This window comes from Corvus kubaryi, unplaced genomic scaffold (assembly GCF_017639235.1).
Source record: "Corvus kubaryi isolate FWS band 111438036 unplaced genomic scaffold, C.kubaryi_AGA036_p1.0 split2-37374, whole genome shotgun sequence".
Lineage (NCBI taxonomy): Eukaryota > Metazoa > Chordata > Aves > Passeriformes > Corvidae > Corvus > Corvus kubaryi.
In genome coordinates, this window is record NW_024582082.1 from 2,359,718 (window position 1) to 2,379,703 (window position 19,986).

At 43.0% G+C, this 19,986-nt stretch overlaps 1 protein-coding gene across 2 annotated transcripts; it reads right to left on the reverse strand.

Annotated features, from left to right (window-relative positions):
* Positions 1-248: 248 nt before the first annotated feature.
* On the reverse strand, positions 249-19,102 carry LOC121658108 (ras GTPase-activating protein-binding protein 1). 2 transcript variants are annotated; one of them, XM_042014570.1, is made up of 12 exons: positions 18,994-19,102; positions 7,682-7,795; positions 6,433-6,514; positions 5,874-6,047; positions 4,972-5,062; positions 4,373-4,466; positions 3,802-4,006; positions 3,271-3,372; positions 2,749-2,860; positions 2,303-2,428; positions 2,085-2,194; positions 249-1,330 (listed from the first exon to the last, which is right to left on the reverse strand). In XM_042014570.1, the coding sequence occupies exons 2-12, from the start codon at positions 7,774-7,776 to the stop codon at positions 1,124-1,126; spliced, it is 1,398 nt and encodes a 465-aa protein (XP_041870504.1). In that variant the 5' UTR covers positions 7,777-7,795; positions 18,994-19,102; the 3' UTR covers positions 249-1,123. The 2 variants fall into 2 exon arrangements, with proteins under 2 accessions (XP_041870504.1, XP_041870503.1); XM_042014569.1 differs by having other exon boundaries at positions 2,085-2,215.
* Positions 19,103-19,986: the final 884 nt, after the last annotated feature.

Below are 19,986 nucleotides of genomic sequence, written 5' to 3' on the forward strand. Positions count from 1 at the left end.
TGTAAAGGATGTGACACAGGTATTTCTGCTTTCCTTGTACTTTTGCAATAGTTACAACAAGACCCGCCCAGCTTCAAGTTCCAGTTATTAACTTTTGCATCCAAAAAGTATTTCTTTTCAATAATTTAAATGCAGCCAAAGTGATGCACAGAAGGTATTACAAGCTTTAGCTACAACCACCTCTACCTCGTAAACCTAGTGACTGGAGAGCTTTTTTCCCCTGGGAAAAACTCCAACAAACTCTTGACTTGATAAAGCAAATCTAGACCTTTTTTATTTTTATTTTTTTTAAACAATTTGCCAAAACTGGAATGAGAGATAAATAGAAGGCACAACAATTTTGCTTTTTTTTATACAAATACAAACTAAACATGAAAAAAACTCCCTATTTCAATAAAAAATTTCGTAAGTTCAGGAAAAGTGTTTGAAGAGTCAAGTTCTAGACATTTAAAACCTATCCCACAATCCAAAATTTCAAAGTGGTAAAACAGTAGCTTGAATTCCTTGCTGTGATCATGTATCAAAAGAAAAAGATTCTACGGATACCCATTATTCCACTTTTACAGCGCCACAGAGAAAAAGGTGAAAGTCAATTTTTCAAGTGGCAATGTCTCCAGACTGGAGGATGTTCGTATGACCCTCAAAGAAACATCAAGAGTTTTGCTTTTCTGCCCTTGAAATACTTGCCAAGAACTATGTTTTCCTACAGGCTCTTGAACGCATGCACGTGAAATATTATTCCGCTGACTGCACCCAAATTCATTAGAAAGAGGGGAGGAAATTAAAAAAAAAAAAGAAAAAAGAAAGAGACATTCCTTTAGGAAAAACCACTGGTACCAAAAAAACAAAAATCAGTCCGTAAGTTTGAGGTGAACAGGAAAATTCAGTTCTTGTCTTTTTAAAATCCACTTTTCCTAAAACGTTGTTCCACAAAGCTGGAATCTGGGACAAGGACTAGAAAAAAATAAATCACAGAACCATAACACAAACAAAAGGGGCCAAAATAGTATCAAACGTAGCAGTCTATAACAGGCTAGGGCCACATTCCAAGATACCCAAGGCTGAAATTCACAAATCTGCAGGAAAAAGGGTTTGCGCCACCATGTCAACATCTGCGATGAATTCACTGGCGTTGCCCGATCCCCCTTCCAGCTCCAAATCCTGGCTTCTGGGACATTCCTCCACGTGGAGGCCCTCGAATCCCACCTCCCAGCCCCCCACGAGTGCCTCCAGGTCCACGGGGTCTGTTATCTCTACGGTCACCCTCCCTGGCAGCTCGTGTTTTCTTCTCCTCCACATTCAGGCGTACCTCTCCCCTGAACATGATGGGCTGCAACAGAAGCAGAGAAGGTACTTTCATTAACGGGTCACCAGGAGCTCTTCAAGGTCAAGCAGATTCCTGCAACTTTGTCTCATATCCTCCTCTCCATGAAAGACTGAAATGTTTCAGGATCACTTACTAAACAATGGCAATAGTCAAACCATGCAACCAGTCTTGCGGCTTTACTGGAGAAAAAGATGTGAAGGAGCCACCCTTGAAAAGCCACCTCAGGCTTAACACTGAACATTCTGGTTAACCTTTTAGAAAAGAGCTGGGCTGTAAGCAAGCTCACTGCATGGCTGTGAAGGTGCATCCAGAGTCCCTGCCTACCACAGCAGGTAGGCATGGGCACACATTCTGCATTAGCAATCACTGCTGACAGGCTGAGCAGGTACCTCCTGCCTTTGTTAGCAAAATTCTTTTCAGCGTGCACACCAATACGGCTTCTTCCTTTCAGCCTCTGACAAACAAGATTCTATTTGTCCATAGAATCAGACTCTCTCTACCTTGTCCTCCTGAAAGCTATTTATATACTTCCTGTGTTCAGCAACCTCACACTAAAAAAATAAAGCTCTGTAATGAGCTGCTACAAGCTACTTCAATGACAAAAGACTGCACACATCTTGGTAATAGGATGGAAAGGCATCACATCTGCTTTAATATGCTCAAGAAAGACTAAAGGTACCAAGTACAATCTCTTCCTGTTAGGCTGAAAAACACTGTTGTCAACAGACCAAAAACCACTGACTAGAAATTTATTTACCCTGTTGCTAAGGATCTTCTGAACTGGCTCAGGATCATCAAACACCACAAACCCAAAATTGGGGAGCTTTCCACCACTGTTGATGCGAAGTTCAACAACATTGCCATAGCCTGCAAGAGAAAAGCCAAGTTCTTGGGTCATACATTAGAATGCTCTGTTGTCCACGCCCATGGCTGCAACCCCCAACCCCTCAGAGGACAGGAAAGCAACCAACTTACTTTGGAAAAAGTCTTTAAGTTCAGATTTATCCACATCATGGGGAAGGTTCCCAACAAACAGCTGATGGCTGTCTGGGTATCTCACAATCCGCCTGGTTTCCACATCGCCTTGTTCACCCTCTCGAACTTGAACAGAAAAGCAAAACTGATTTTAGAAAAGTCAGTCCTCACAACAAACAGAAACAAGCCATGGTCAGAATTACCACCATTAGCAAGAATCAATTCACACTATCTATCCATTCATATGTAACAAAAGGAAAGCATTCCACATTAGCAAGTTCGTAACTATTTGCTTTTTATCACCAGGCTGAGGCCAAGCTTCAGTTTTCACTTGAGTAAAAATCGTTTACTGACAAAAATGAGATTTTAAAAGCTTTAGTTATCACATTGCTTTCCCAAAAGCCTTAAGCAACAAAAACCAGCTGCTTCTTCGCAGCCTCTCTTACTTGGCCTAGGACCCCGCTGTGGTGGGATGCTCGTTCGCTGCTCCCTCACTCGCTGATCCCTCTGAGGTCTCTGAGGCGGGGTCTGAGATTCAGGCTTTGCCTCAGGCCGGGGCTGTATCAATTCAAAAAGGAGTGAACAACTGAGGGTCAGACAGACATACCAGCAGGTTCAGCTTTTAAGAGCTCACTGTTAAGTTAGTGATAAAAAAAAAATACAGGAAAAGGTAACAGTTTTTTCCACCTGTGACTAAAATGCATGTTAGCTCATGTTGGCTTATATGCTAAAAGCAAGCAGCATTCACATGAACATTCCCTGTTTTCCTCCATGAGAAACAATTAATTCTCAACCTAAAAACCTACAAATAACATCCTGATAAAGTCTATCAGGAATCACAGAATTCTAAAGTCTTTAGGGCCTGGCAAGTCAAATCATAAGCAAGTAGATTTCACTCTATTTTTTCCCACCTCAGTTTACTGTCAGCCAGTTCAGCACTTAAACTTCTACACATGCTGGATTCCTACCTGCGAGACAGGTACTTTCACAACATGAGGTGGTATTCCTGATACTGGGACAGCCCCACTGGGAGGAAGATTCTTGCTGGTTACTGATGCCCAGGAAAATGTCTTAAAAAAAAAAAAAAAAATAGAGAGAGAAAGATAGTAACATAACTACATCTCCTTCTGAAATATATTACTGATAGTACAGCTAACAGACACAGGATAACAGGAACAAATTTTAACTTATACATGAAAATCAGGAGCCAGACAATAGCAGTTTCCTCACAATTTCCTTCAAATTATTGACAATGGAGTCACACTTTACTCTCTTTCTGAATTCCACAGTTGAAACAGGACAGAGCAGTGGCCCAACACCAAGTATCACATCAAGGTTAACCAAAGTATTGGATTCCTGAATATCGATCTGTCCACTTGTACCTTCCTTAACACTGAGAAGTGACAAAAATCCACAGGTAAAAATAAAGCTCTATAAACAGACAGTGGAGCCCTATTGATGAAACCACATCAGAGAGAAAACAGATCCATTGTCATTACCCTGGAATCCTCTTGCACAGCAGGAGCTGGATCAGCAGGAGCTGGAGAAGGACTCTTTTCCACAGTCTCCTCTGGAGCAGATTCCTCTAATACTGGCTCAGACTTTTCTTCCTGCACCTCTGGTTCAGGTTCCTGTTCAGGTTCTGCCTCTGGCTCAGGCTCTGCCTCTGCAGCTGTTTCTTCCAGGTGTTCCTCAATGTCATTGCTATAATACAGCAGCACAATGAGCAGGAAAAAGAGGTGGTACTGTATTTATTCCATTACTGGTGATAAGCAGCACTACTTATCCAATACAGAAGTCAGGCACATGACATCTGAAAGAACAAGGCCAAGTAAGGCCACATTGCACAGACATGCAAATTTTGCATTGCTACACTATAAAGCAGCAAAAAAAAAAAAAAAGATAGAGTCTCCGTGTTCAGCCTAACAGCATTTTGATTTCAGCTGATCAATAAAAAGGAATCTTTTGACTGTCAGAGGAAAACTATTAATAGCAATAAATTCATGTGACCTGTTCTACAAGCAGCCTGTCTCACACAACACCTGACTTCATCTATAAATATATTATTACCTGACAGCCTGCTCATAATAAGCACCACTATCATCAGGAACAGCCTCAGGTGTCTGCTGTCTTTCCTCAGGTTCCTCCCCTTCCTCCTCTGATTCTAAATAAGGTTAGAAAAGAAAACATAATACAACACACGTCTTTAATGTGAGGCTCAAACACAAGGCACCTACCACAATATACAGTTGAAGTTTCTAGCAAAGCACACAGAAAACACTTTCAGGATGTGACATGGAACAGACATTTCCTTGTATTTCCACTATCACTTTGGTTACTCAGTTTTGACCAAGGTTAAAAAAAACCATGTTCCAAATACTTCAGAGAACCAGATTTATAACCTACAAATCTGACTGCAACTGCCAAAATAAGTCTTAAAGAGTTCTTGTAATAGAAACAGAATATGCCAGAAAAATAATCATCTGCATGTCACAACTCCTTGCTGGATTGAAAAGAAACTACAGGCAAGGAAAAAACCTACAAGCATATGAAATTTAACACTGATCTGTCTTCTCCAGCAAGAAGATTTTCTTTAGTCTGGGAATAGACTGTTGATAAAATCTAGAACCAAACACCAACAGAACCATACAAAGATTTCTGCTACTTACCCTCTGGAGGCTCAGTGTCAGAGTCCCCAAAAACCTCATCCTGGTAGCGGAAGATATCGTTGTGGACATAGAACTTGTTTGCAACAGAGCCCTAAAAGCAAATCAAAGGGAGGAATTGATTCAATTACATCAATCCAGTAATGTAAAAACGGAAATAATGTGAAAACAAAGGTTTGAGCGTATCAACCTTCCCACAAGATTAATCCAAATTTGCCTATTTTAAGAAAATAATGTTATTTGGGGCAAGAAAACAATAAAGAAAAAAAGACGTCACTCCTAACAAGTATGCCTGGAACAAAGGAAAAAAAACTGTTGAAGTGCGTTCAATTGCAATAGCTCACAACACTGAAGAAGTGAGTGACAACTTCCTGCTGTCTAAAGTATCAATTCTTATCTCCAAGTCATATCGGAAAATAGAGTGATCTTGCTACACTCCTTTTTCACTATCACTTTTAATCTGTGAGCGACTTTGTTAAAAAAAAAAGTTGTCTATTTAAAAATGCCACTTCAAATGCTGCATCAGCACCTCATGAACAAGAAGATTTGGAACCCATGTTTTCAAGTGACAGGAAGCATTCCTCTCTTTCTACTATTTCTTTTTCAGTAAAAAGGCCAGTTGCTAGGATAGCAAATCAAAGAGAACATAATTTTAATATGCTTAAGAAAACAATGTGTTGCACTACCCCTAGGAGTCCAAAGTCAGGACATTTATAACTGATTTCAATATCCAAGGTCAATGTACAATCATACAGGAGGAGTGTAATTCCCAAAGGAATTTTCAGAACATTACTGCTGAATTTTGTGGCAAGTTACCTTCCCAGACTAACCCTTCAGACTGCAACAGTGAAGCAGACAGAGCTCACCAACGCTGTCAGAACCCCCTGCCAGCCCAGCTGACCCACCTCAGGTGCGAGCACGAAGGTCTGCATGAACCTGCGCACAGGCTGCATGTTATTGGAGAGCTCCCCCATCACCTGCACCACCACGCCGTCATTGAGGGTGGCGTGGGCATCCACATGACGGATCTTTGTGTGGCAATCCTTGAAGTTTAGTGACAGCACCTTCTTGTGGATATCCTAGGAAAGGACGGTACACATGGGTTACACCGCAGAAGCCATTTCTGCCAAGTTAGCAGCTTTCAGAGAAAGCAAAAGCAAAACCATAAAAGACTGGTTTAAGATACATTCCCTAACTTTGGAGAGAAAGCTTGGCAGGATGCTTGTTAGGTTTGCTTTGCAACCAATTTTACATTATGAGCTTTCTATAAAAGAAGCACATTTTGCCTAACTATTGCTGTCTACAGATGAGAGGGTTTTTTCCTCCACTTTTTTTTTTCTTTTTTACAGAAAGCACTTGAAGAGGGTGAAAGCACTGTGAATCACAGCTGGATACATTTCTCTTCTCAACCACAAAGGTGACAAAATAGAAGGAAAGAACAGATTTCTTTTTTAAAGTTCTTACGGATTGCCCATAGACTGCGTCAGCTGGTTTTCCATTGGAATCCAAGCCACCGTGAACATAGGAAGAGTTCTTTCCATAAAACCTGTTGGAAAGAAATATTTTAATGCCAAGCTTTGTTGTGTAAGAACACTGAGCCTCTACATTTGAAGTACAGTATAAATAATACACTTTCAAGTAAGTTTCCTGTCTGAATCACTAGAATAAAGCCACAAAATCTAATAATCCTGTCACCAATCTGGGGGTGGGGGGAAAACACAAAGTTTTCTCACATAAGGTGCAGCATTCAGGTGTGTCAGAGACCCAGGCACTAACAGCCAAAACCAAAGTCTCATGGGAGCTCATGATCCAATCCCATTATCCCCTTTCTGCACAAGGTTCCCAAAGCGACACCCTGAACATCTGGGATGCTGAAGGTTCCCCCTCAAATTCTGATTCCAAGCTTGAGCAAGGAGCAACGGGACTTGTTTTGCTCTTCTACAGCGAAAGTAGTATTGCAGGTAAATCTTCCTTCCTGTAACTGAGACTACCAGCTAAAATGCCCTAAGCACCACAGTATGGTACTGCACTCTGCCAGCAGATAAAAGACTGGAATGGATTCCACGGCACAGAGTCAACTGGCCTCTGACCCAAATGGATGAGGTCAGCTGTCCACCAAAGTGGAGAAACACTTGAATAAGTGTTCCTAAGACTGGAAGGGGGAAGGTTTCAGAAACTGTTTATCTGGCTACTCAAAACACAGCAAAACAAAAGTGTATCTTCATAAACAAGACTAGTTTCATAGAGGACCCATTTGTTTAGATAACAGATTGTAGTTTGCTGCATATCTATAATTTCCCTGACTTTCCTTTAAGAAAGAGCTGGTGTGACTCCCAAGAGAGACCAGTACACAAGCACACAACTTATTCAATGTTTCCTCCTAGTCAGGGAACATTTTATCAAGCCAAAAGAAATGCTTAACTAAGTAGTATTTCTCCAACTTCAATTTATATTGATTACAACCAGAAGTGGAAAGCAGCATTTCAGTTACAACCAGAACTCAGATATTTAAAGAATTCTTGTAATCTTTATTACATCCATCTTTTAACCCAGCTGATCAAAACCAGAAGTAAATGACACTCAGCATCTTGAATAAATCAGGTTCCTAAGTGTCCAAATTCAGCAAGCTAAGTAATAAGATCATTCACCAATTTTAACACACAAGTTAGGGAATTCACACAGAAAACCAGCTCAGACTGAAGCAGAGCTTTACCTGTGCAAGTAGTCAGGTGCTTGGTTCAGCAGGGTATAGTACTGCCTCACGAATTCCCGCCCGACCAGCAGGGGACTTGGCTTCTCCATCACCATTTCTTTGGTCAACTGAAAACTATGGAAAAAAACAAAAGCTCCATAAAGCACAAGCATTTCAAATGGCTGTTCACATCCTGATTCCATAAGCCACCTAATCACAGCGGAAAGCACGCACCAGAACTGTTTTACCTCTGTAAGCAGTTTAAGCACTGTGTTTTCAGAGTCATCAGTGATTCGGTGCCAGGGAGAGGATTCCTGGGTACCAAACCAGAGGTGGGAGAGGCTGCCAGGCCAAGGAAGGTCACCTCATAACATGCCAGTAGTTAGTCATCACACATATCCTCAGTAAAAAGCAGGTGGCAGCAAGTATGGTTCTTCAAGAGGATTTGCTAAGTGGCTAAGACATTTACAGTCGATCCAAATTCTACTTACCTCACTTGACTTCACAATCAGAATTAAAAGTCAGATGTTCTCAGGCAAAGCCTGTGCTACTGTATTAGGGGCATTTTTCAACGGTCAGAATAAGTCCAATCTATTTTTATCAGCAGCACAGCACTACTTGCTCTGAGTGTCAAGCTCTCTGGAGGAATATTGCATTATAAAAAAATTATTATGCTACAAACAAATACATGCTGCTCTTGCCCTGCTTCGACTCTCAGCAAGTCACTTCTCACTTAAATTCAGACCACCACTCAAGTGAACAGCACCAGCCATGCCCAGGGACAATCTGGGTACCTTCTGCCTACATTCTACAGATCTGTAAGTTACAAAAATAAAGTCTTTGCAGGTAAGTTACACAATACATATATCTTCAGGACAGGCCAGCCAAATTCAAAGCACATTCCCACATTTCCTTGCCATCAAATACTCATAAAGACTGTTCAAACTCATTCAAAATAGTTTTAAACTCACAGGGATAAATACCAACACCAGGGCATGATCTTGGTACTGAATACAGAAACAACAGTAGATTTTCTGCTTCATACTCAGCTGTACCAGTGAGCAGCAGAATGGGGGCTTAGCAAACAGTTTTGCTGCTGAAATCACTTTCTCCCCACTACTGACTCCCAATCTCCTTCACCACACAGCCCTTTCCCAAACACATAGTATTCAAATTCCACATGCACATCCTCCAGGTGTGATGTGCAAGTCAAAACCAACAGTATTCAGCTGAGCCCTCTAAAAACCAATTCGGGAATCAGCAATTACTTATCTGCTTTTATTTAATACTGATAATTATAAATAGCTCCAAGAAGTGGTGGCATCAACAACTGGGGAAAAACCCATACTGGATTGCAGCCAGAACATGGAATAGGGGGAAAAAAATGAAGTCAAATTAAGTAGTTTTTAGCATAGACTAATCCAGATAGCTTGTCCTAAGGCATGCCTGGCTTGGCATGAGCATTGCAGGCTCTTTCTCTTGGCACTATATCCAAGAGCATCCCATATCCTGGGAAAACTGAGTTGCCCACAACTTATCCCTTAAACATAGCAAAAGGGAAAGAAAGACTGCCTCTCCCACCTGCTTGTACTAAGCCCTGTTCCAGTTCATCCAAGGATCTTAAACATTTGATACTCACTATATTTAATGAATTTCAGAGAAGTTGTCCTTTAGACACCAAGAACTGATGACAGAGCAGAGCTTCAGAATACAAAGGCGACTAGGTTGGTGTTACTGCAGTGACAATTTCAAACACACAACATACACAGGGCTGCAAAGAAAGTTACAACCACACTGCTGGATGGACCAGGAATGCAAAACAGAAGCTTTAATCCTCAAAGAGATGAGCACACACAAAAAGGTGACACGGAAGCCGTTATTTTGGATGAAGCTAAGTCCAAATGATCCTGGTAAATGCCATACATCTCAAACAACAATCAAACACACAACACACTGCAATCAAAAGACAGAACAACGTGTAGCCACACTGCTGGAACATCCAGGTAATAGATCTGAGGATGTGATCACACACAAACTCCCAGCAGAGGCCAGCATGCATTGCAGCCAGCTTTGCTGGAGGAACGCAGCTAAGGTTCAAGACAGAAGATGTAACAGCAGAGTTGTAATTTTGTATACATTGATGTGTTTTTCTCTGCTTTTAATACAGTCACATTTCACTATCTTTGTAAGTCTAGAAATAAATGAGAAGTCTTCCCATTCTATTTTAAAATACACTTTTTGATAGGTTTAAACACAGGGAAAAAGATCAGGTGGGCTCCAGAGGATGTGCCCATGAACTTTCTCTCTTTCAGCAGGACATGTGTCTTATCACCACCACACAAGGAAACGTTACCTACATGATAATGTGCAGAAAACGCAAGACTAAATATGACCTAGAACTGAAAAAGGCTTTTCAAAACATTCAAAAGCTTTCAAGACATTTGAGGATATTTTCAAGAGCTAACCATGCAGAAAGGAAGTAATAGTCCACAGCTGGGTCTGGCCTGCAGGAAACACCCTGATTCTGCAAAGCACTTTCACTTCAGGAGGGTTCCACTATCTGTGGTTTTGCAGAAGCCTTTGAACTCTAAGTGTGATGTATTATCGGTACAGATGTCCAAAACCCAGCACAGTCCGAAGTGACAAAACCTCCAAGAGATGAAGATGAACTCGTTTGCCTTCTAGTGCATGTTAAATGAGATCCCCATAAAATATTATCATACAGTAAGAAAACACAGCAAAGGTAAAGTAAGGGTAAAGTAAGGCTAAGTGGTGGCTACCACTGCTGACTTCCTCATGCCACTTGCTTCCTCTTGAGTACTTGGGAAGCTCTGTAAGGAGCAGGCCAACCCTAAAGCACTGGGAGCAGAAATGGCAGACAGACATGACTTGCACTTTTTAGCTCCAGTCAGCTTAACTGACAATGCAGGATTTATTTGCTCCACAAGTGTTAAAAAATTTGCTTCTGTGCTGTCAGTTTACAGGCAGGAAGCCAGTCCTACCATATACCAAGATCACCATTTGGAGAATGAGACGAGGTACACTTAATTTCTTTGTGAAGATACAGCTTCCCTGGAATTCAAGCTTATTCCTACAGATGTAAATAGGCAGGTTTTCTATTCAGTTCTGATAAATGATGAATCTGGCTCTTCTGAGAATTATTTTCAAGTGCTTCCTAGAACACCAATGTACAAAGCTTGACATTCTCACATAATGGCAAAATGTTCCTGTAGCACTCAAATCTCAACAGCTGATTCACCAACAGCTCTTTCAGATTTCTGTTCTTCAGTGAAAGCCTTCACCTGCATTAACCCACAGGCACATCATCTTCCATGCTGGTCTCAAGAAATATTGAAAGTGAAGTGGCTTGATTATGTCTGTCATCCTTACATGCTTAAAACAATACATGAGAGAACTTCCCTCCTGCTAAGGGTGAAAAATCTATCAGAACTAACTCCTAACATGAAAAGAAGAATTGCAGAGTGCCCAGTTGTTCTCAAGCAGATCTCAAAAGAAATGGGAAAAACCTTTACATGACCTAATCAGAGGACAACAATCTGTTTTTACTGCTGCCACACCTGCTGCTACGTTGCCAGTTGCCATCTGTTCTTGTTCTCTAGCCAGCACAACCTGAATGGTGGAAGCCAAGCACCTCCTCAGAGAGTATTTGCTCCCTACCATCATGAGCAATTTTATTACTCCACGATTCCCTGATCCAAGAAAAACTGCAAATACTTTATACTACATTTTCATTGCACAGCACATAATAGCACCAAATGTTTGAACTGTCACTACATTACTCCTGATAGAAGCTTATCCACACATTTTCCTGTCAATTGACATAATGATGAAAGGGTGAAAATTGACAGGAAAAACTGAAAATGTGATTATTTAAGATTCATTCATAATCATGCATTCATATTATCCCATATGTAAAACAAATTGGATAAGTCAAATTATAACAAGTACACTATAACAATTCTGCAGCATAACTGAGCCCCTTCCTTAAGCCAAGGACTTAGAGGAAGACAAATACCTCCTTTACAGTGGTTATCACCTGGCTGGTGGAAAATTCCACCATCTGTCACAATGCTCCCACTTGGCAGAAAATCAATGTCAGGCACTGAATTTCTAAAATACTGTTATGTAAATTAGAGCCATTTATGTAAATTCCATATTAGCAAATTCAGATTTAGGTCCACAAAACCTATTAGTATATTAGTATTCAGAAAAATGGACTCAGCAGCTTGCATTGGTTTGTATTTTGTAATTTGTATTACCAAACTGCAACATGGTAAAAGCAAACTAATCATTGCTGTCCCAACTCAATTTGGTTTGGGGGGTTTTTTTGTTGGTTTGTTTTTCAGGTTTTTTTAAATTTTTGAATCAGACAAGGACTTTAGCCTGAATGTTGCTTCTACTGAACTTGCTACAAAACAGAAGTGTGTCTTAAGCACATCACAGGATGTTTGGGCTCTCAGGGCAAACAGTCCCAAGACTCAGGCAAAAGCCCCTTGGCCTGATGTAACAAGCCAAAGGATCAAAACCCAATGAACTAAAACATGCAAGTCAGAAAATCCCAAATTTCACTTCCCAAAGTGTGGCAATTTAAAATATCATCTGTCAAGAAAAGAGTCAGAACTAACAAGAAGACAAGATAAAACTGAATCATAATCTCGACAGGCTCTGCTGTGTTTTTAACGTTAGCCTTGTTTCTTTGCTCTCTACCATCTTTAATTACATTTTTTGACTTGCATTTCAATACAAGGAGCCGTCTCAAAAAATCCAGAGTTCCTACAATGCATTATAGTCCTGACTGAAATAATATACAGCAGTTCACCTATTCTCCTTTGGCTACTCAAGTGCTGTAAGGTGACCATCTGAACTCCACTCCTTCCACCTCTACAAACTGGTGGAGTTTACAGGGTGCCAAAGCAGCCATTCAGAATGTCAAACTTTTCACACAACTCCACTCCCTCATTTTGCAATCAGTGAATTCCTTAACTTAAGAAGGCTTTTTGGAAACTGAAGAAACAGCCAGAGAAGCTCACATGGAGAAGAGGTGTCTGTATCCAAGCACAACGCACTACAAATGTAGTAAACACCAATTTTGCTGGAAATTAAAGGTCTGGTCAATAGTTAATAGGATTGCATAATTAAGCGTCATTTGGGATTTCTCCAAGTTGCTTAGCAACAGGTGAGCATGCTCAAAGCCACAAACCATTTAGCTGGATGGAATAGCACCTCTAGAAGCAGTTACTGCTGCTGTCATGGGCAAAAAAAAAAATCATTAAGAAAATGCCCAGTAGGCCTTTAAGAAGACATGATATAGACTGAAAGTTTAACAACAAAAGCAAACCAAATACAACTAATTCCAACTCTCCATACATTTTACATGACTAGTATCTGCTCTGCAGCTGACTAAGCAATAAAAGAAAAAAAAAAAAAGGCTGGTACCTGTGTGAATCATGATACAAAACATTAGAGTGAACAATGGAACACAAGCTCAACTTGCACCCCTAGGCAAATTCCAGGGCCCATCTCAACTGGGTATTTATATCATCACACCAACTTGCTCTCAAGTAGGAAGAGTGATGTTAAGTAAATGTGCATTTAAAACACAAAGATCACAGATACACTGAGATACACTTCTTTTAATACAGCCTTAGCTATCCAAGGGAACAAAGAAACCCAAAACAATCCAGTTGTTGACCCGAGCCTAAATTATAGAGCTGAAAATGCATCTCAAATAAGCAGGCAAATGAAGTGCCAAAACACTAATGTGCTCTAAAAAACAGGTCCCATTACTTGCTTCCCACTGGATGCAGAGGCAGACAATGTCACTGGGACAGGGTCACAGCAGCACAAGCCTGTATTTTAGACACAAGTCATTACAGCTGCCTACCTGTAATCAGTTCACCTTTTCTGCCTTTGACAGATTCAGAGGGAAAGTATTCAGCGTGGAAGCGTGGAAGAAGGCAGCACTATTTCACAGGAGGCAAGATGCTTGGAACCCACAGGCAGTGGAAGCTCAGTGATGGGGTAACTTATGCAATAAATAAATATCTGAGGATCAAATTGGGACATGTTGTGAGGTTACCAGCATTCAACTCTTACTAGCATCTCCAGGAAACATTCAGATAGTCTGTAAGATGAATGTATTCACTAGGAACTTCCAGAAGCAGGCACCTCAGAGCAGCGTGAATTGTCAGACATATCTTACAGACAGAAGAGGCTTTAATAATCTTCCAAACCTAATCTTCCAGCACCTAATAAAACATGGATCTGGACTGTCCAAACCTAGCACAGCTATTTCTCCTTTCGCTTGTGACTCCTCTCCACTGTATGACCCACACAACCTAGAAAGACAGGCAATGCCTACATTCATAAAATACTTGAGGTGTTACAGGGAACTGGATCCTAAAAAATCATCACACAGCAAGCAGAACCACCAGGCAAACAGCTTTCTCTGTGCTTAATTATCTAGATGCAGCCTAAAGGCAGAGCAATACCTGAGCCCCCTCTGAAGCTTTGAGACACACTGACAAGGGACCCTCTAGAAAAGCCAGGTATTACATCAACATATGGATAAGAAAAATTAACTTAGAAGCTTAACTATTTTCTAATCAAAGCATCCAAGCAATCAAACAAAATTTAAGCAGAAGAAAAAACGTTTTCATCACAAGATTAAAAAATAATTCAGAATTACATTCAGCACTGCCCATGCTAGTACTAAAAAAACCGTCTGCTTGCCAGTGGCAGATGGGAAGCCTTACTCAGCAGCAATGCACAGCCCTTCAAACACTGGGAGAATACAAATAAACAAGCCAACAATTGCTGAAGAGCTGTCAGTGTAGAAGTCTGCCTGTGTTTTTGCTAACAAACCAAAGTGTGATCCACAAGTTGATGGATATGATGAAGTCTGCCATTTCTTAGACAAAATTCAGCGCTTCTTGTATTTTTCAGCTCTACCAAGCAAAAAAGAGACAAACTGAAGACTTCTAATGCTTTCAGTCAGAATCCAAGAGAAAAGAGATCATTTTGGAGAAATGTAATTTCCAGGGCATTAGGCTCAAAAGTAGATTAAAAATACAAAGATCCCCTGAAGTATAAGTTAGGGTAGTTGAGATCAGCATCTGTGCCCCTACAGTAAGGGATGAACATTCATGTGGGTAAGGAAAAAGATACCAGACACTATTCCTCCAACTAAGAGCATACAAGTCTAAAGACAAACAGCAAATTAGGTCCTGTTTACAAGAAAAAAAAATCTAACCCAGAAGACTCTTGAAAATTTGCTATTAAAACTAAGTGATAGAAGAAATTCTCAGCAAGATGTTTGGGGTTTTTTTTAAATTCATCTCTCAAAACACTTTATGCCCTCCCTGAGTGCTGAGCTTAATATGGATGGTGTGGGTTTGGGGTTTTTTTCCTTCCTTTTTAAAGCTGTTTCACCTGGCTTCCAAGTTCCTACTTGATATCACTCAAACATCACTTCAATTCAGCAGTTACCTGCTGTAACATTAAACTAAGGTGATCTGTCCTGAGCTTAACTAGCAACATTTCATATCCTCACAAAAAGAGAGCTCTGTTCCACTTAGCATTACAGAAAAACACAGGGCCCTTGTATTTTGACAGAAGTCCAAAAGGAACTCCTCTTCAAAATCTGAGTTCTCTGAAAACTCAAAGCCTTGAGAATTCCCAGAAATATTCCTACATTTTTAGTAATCCTAAAATCAGATTATCCTAAACAGGCTCTCAAACATGGAGAAGGACTTGCCTTTCTAACTGAACCTACCTCAACCTCATTTACCCTGCAATTAGAAGCAATGTTTTTCTGCACAACTACATTTTAAACACACAAATTTCATCCTAATGGGTGGTAGAACAGTGCTAGCCTGAATGGTTTGTTTACTCTTTCTTTAATGAAAAATAAATCAGCTTTCTGCCTATACTGCTCTCCAGACTGCCTCATGATAAAGCAGCTACTTAGACCCTGTGATTCTGCCATTAGAATAGGTTTTGTTTTGACATCCAAGAGCTGCTCCAACATCTCGATGAAGTTGGCAGCAGGTCCAGTCATCTTCTCTTAGGTCTGCAAATTTTCCATTTGGCTCCAGTGCAGCTTCTTAAAGCAAAAAAGCAGAAGTTACTCATCAGCAGTCAGAAGAGGCAGATCAGAACCCAGAGCTACATCAACATTACAGTGAAATTCAAGCTCACTGCCACTTAGAATAGAATCACCAGGATTAAGATTTAAAATATTTTCTGCATGCCAAGCAACAGATAACTGTAAAGAGAATCAACTCTTTCACCTCTACCCACTTAAGTCATGGAAGACACTTAAACTCGATGTATCAACTGTATCCTTAGGGCTGACCCATCATGGCACTGTTACATTAAAAACAAAACAAAACAAAGTCAGCCCAGCAGCAGCCAGGAAACAGCACAGGGCAAAGCAGATGAAAATGGAAGATGGCCACCAGCATTTTCCAGTGCAGTGCTGCATGTCTGCCTCAGCAAGGAATCAGGTTCATCACAGATCACTCCTACATAACTGACAGCACCCAGGCTCCTGCTCTGAAAGCAGCACTGCACCAGCCATGTCTTCCTGGAAGAGATCCAGACTTAATATAGCAAAAGTAGGACCTCAAACCAGTATAACACTCACTGCCTGCAAAGCTAAGCATTCTTTTACAGTACCTGAGGATCAGACTTAAGTTTTTCTTTTTAATTACTCAATGAGGTAGCTTAAGGTTATCAAGTCTATTAGCAGGTATCTCAGGAAGTTAAAGAATTACTTTAGCTCTGCAGATTTTATATAGGCACCTGTAAAAAAAAAAAAAAAACAAAAAAAACACCCAGTCTTCTAGACCAAACCATCACTTTTGCTTTTGATCTGTTCCAAGCAGAGCAGACTACAGCCAGCACAGCAACTAGTACCACCCTGCTGAAGTCCTGTTCTACTTGGATTTCCTCTTTGATTCTTCGGTCATCACCTTACTTAGTCAGGCAAAAAGGCCCAGGTGCTAATATTAAAAACTAGAATAATGTTTTCAAATTCAAACAGGCCATTATGTCAACCTTATGGGTGCTCTCTCATCAGGTTGTACTGTTTTGAACAGTAGGAATATCAAGAAATATCAGGATGTACTTACAGCAACATCACCTTTGCTTTATTTCACTTTCATAAAAAGTGCTGCTCTGTATGTTTGCCTTACAATTTACAAGGTGAAAAATAAAGCTCTGAACCAAAGAGTTTGCTGTTTCATCGGGTGCATGAAGATTCTGTTTAAAATTCAGATGTTCAAGCTCCATCAGTTGTGTTGAACTCTACTGATGCTGTTGAGCCAGCAGCAAAGTGAGCAGCAGAGCAGTGCTCCTGCCATCACAGCACAAACAAATCCTTTTGTATGCTTTTGTTGTTTCTTAGACTGCAAATGCAAAGATTCCCAACAGAAGATCCTGATGGGCTTGGCACACATAGACTAAGTCTCGTCCACCAGGTTTTCTACTTTAATTTTAATTATGCTTCCCTGCCTTCAACTTGAGGAGTCCACAATTAGAAGAACACAACCTAGCAAAAAAAGGGCAAATTCACACCAGTCAAGAACTGGAGGCCACTATTTACCCTCTGATGTATACAAGATTAAGATTTTTAAAAATAACTATATTTATAAAATTATGATCTACATTTGCAAAGGTTCCAACATTGATTTTTTTTTTTCCCTGACTTTGTACAATTACACTTTCTAGCAGGTTTTAATAGTGCCTTTCAGGCAAACCAGTCCCTGCAGCACATGATGCTGTCAAAAAGGACGTGAAATCTCCATCATAAAGATAAGGATGTAAGACTTAAAGCACATGAGTACTTCCAGCCAACCTTCAAATCAGCTACATATATGCCATCCACTAAGCTTTTTTTTTTAATCTAGGCTCATAACTTTACATTACATACAGTGACTGAAACACCCCAGGAAATGTGAGTTCAGTTCAGAGGATGAGAAGATGCTACCATCAGCACCATGGAAGTATCACAGAGCTACCTAGCAAAACGGTTTGGCTTATTCTGTACAGAGAATAAGAAAAGTGAAAACGTAGTGCAAGGGAAGAATATCAGAAAAGGTCGGAAATGCAGTTTTTGTCTGTCAACTTCTGCACTTCCCTTTATGACATCAATCTAACAAGCCTCATTAGCTAAAAAAAAAAAAATCCAACCCCCCCCTCCCCCCGTATGATTTATGGCGTCTGGAAGCATCAGCTTCCAAAGCTTGATAGCAGTGTCCAGATTTCCTAAAGCTGTCACTCCTGGCTGTGAGAGCAGGGGCTTGCCAAAAATAGCACACACTGGAAACATGGCGGCTTGCTGCAAATGCTGCTTTCCCCCAATGGTAGAACAAAAAAAAAAAAAAAAATCCTTTTTTTGGTAAAAAATACTTATTATATACATGGACGTCTTAACGTAAAAGGTCACCAGGTAAGCCCGCTGAAAATTAGGAACAGGTTAGATCATCCAGATCAACACTGGGAGGTACGGGAAGATGTATCGAAACCTTTTCTCTGGGGTTTCTCCAGCACGTACATCTGGGGCCTTACAGGATGCTGGAAAGTCTCCTTACAAGCACTACTTCGCATTCAAATCTTAGCTTAATCTCGGATTCGGCCAAGGTCATGCGGTAAACCAGGATAAGATCCATGCTCTCTTGCTCGAATTATAACTTCCTTCACCTATAAAGTTACACCAAGGGAACCACCTCGAGCTGATACTCGGGTCCGGACCGTGCGAGCACCCAGCGCTGGCCCTCAATCCACAGCTACAACTCGCTATTGAGCGGGAACACCTCGAGCTTTGGGTGGGCTCCTCCCCGACCCCACCTGCTCAAAACAAAACCCGAAGGCAGAGGGCGAAAAAGCCTCCGAGTCTGAAAATCCGAGAACAAAGCTCTCCCCGCACACCTCGCATCGCACAATGCGGGCCCGCGAGCAGCCGATGCCCCGCCGCCCCCCCTGCCCCGCACCGCTCCCGCCGGGAGCTCCGAGGCCGCCGCAGCACCGGGAGCTCGGGGAAGGCTCCGGACCCCCACGGGAGCTGCGTGGCCGCGGGCCAGGCGGGAGAGCGCCTACTACAAAGCGCCGCGGGGACCGGGCGGGCCCCACGCCGGGCTGGATGGAGGAGCGGGTTAGGGGGGGAGGCGCCGGCAGCGCCGTCCCGCACGGTCCGCGGCCTACTGAGCGCCGGGGGCGCCTCGGAGCCGGGGCGGTGCGTGCGGCCCGCGGCCTCCCCCGGGAAGGCGCGGCCACGCCGGTGTATCCTCGTGCCCCCCACCCCCCCTCACCTGCGGGCGGAGCGGGACGGGAGCGGAGGCGCCGCTTCACCACAGGGCCCGGCGGACGAAAAGCGCCTCACGCAGCGGCGTGCTCTGCCGCCGGCTACATATAACCGGCGCGCAGCCTACCCCAGCGGGCGCGGCGCAGCCAGTCAGAGAGCGGCGGCCGCCCTCGCTCGGATGCCGGTTGGCCCACAGCCGTGAGGAGGCGGGCGGAGACCTGAGGGGCAGCTCAGCCAGCCAACCACGCGGCAGAGCTCCGCAGGGCAGTGAGAGTGATTGACAGGCGGACGAGCCAATGGGCGGCGGAGGAGGCCTGATAGATTTGCCCTTTGGCCAATGGGACGACGCTCCCCGCGCCAGCAGGCGCGCAGGGCGGCGCGCGCCGGACGCCGCAGTGTGGTTGAGCCGCACTGCAGCGCCCTTGAGAAAGTGCTGGTAAACCCCGTTACAGATCGGGGCGGGCCCCGCGGGGCGCGGCGACCAATGGGAGGGCGCGGAGCGCGCTGACGGACAGGCCCCCGCCGCCGCTCTTAAAGGGGCAGGCGGCCGCCACGCGGGGCGGTGTCCCCCGCTCCGTGCCGCCCCCTGCTGGACGCAGAGCGGACGGCGGCCAACATGGCGGCGGCGGCGGGCGCCATGTGCGGGGCTGAGGGGGCACCCAGGGCCCGGCCCTGCCACGGCCGAGGGCTGCGGACCCCCTGCAGTGAACAGGCAGTGGCCACCCGTTTTGGCTGTGTCTCCACAGGGTGCTTGGTGCTCACCTGGCCCACGCACCTGAGAGAAACCCCCAGTGGAGGTGGGTAAAAGTAGTTGCTCACCCCAAAGCACCTCAGCCAGGCACAGCCCCGGCCGCTCACGCCGTGCGGAAGGTGGTGGGCACTGACCCCTGCCCATCCCGGGGGGGCTCGTACAGCTGGTTTTCCCTCACAGCTTTTCACTGAGCAAAGCAGACACAGCATCAACTGCCCCAGAGGAAAGACAATCCCAGCAGGGGCATTT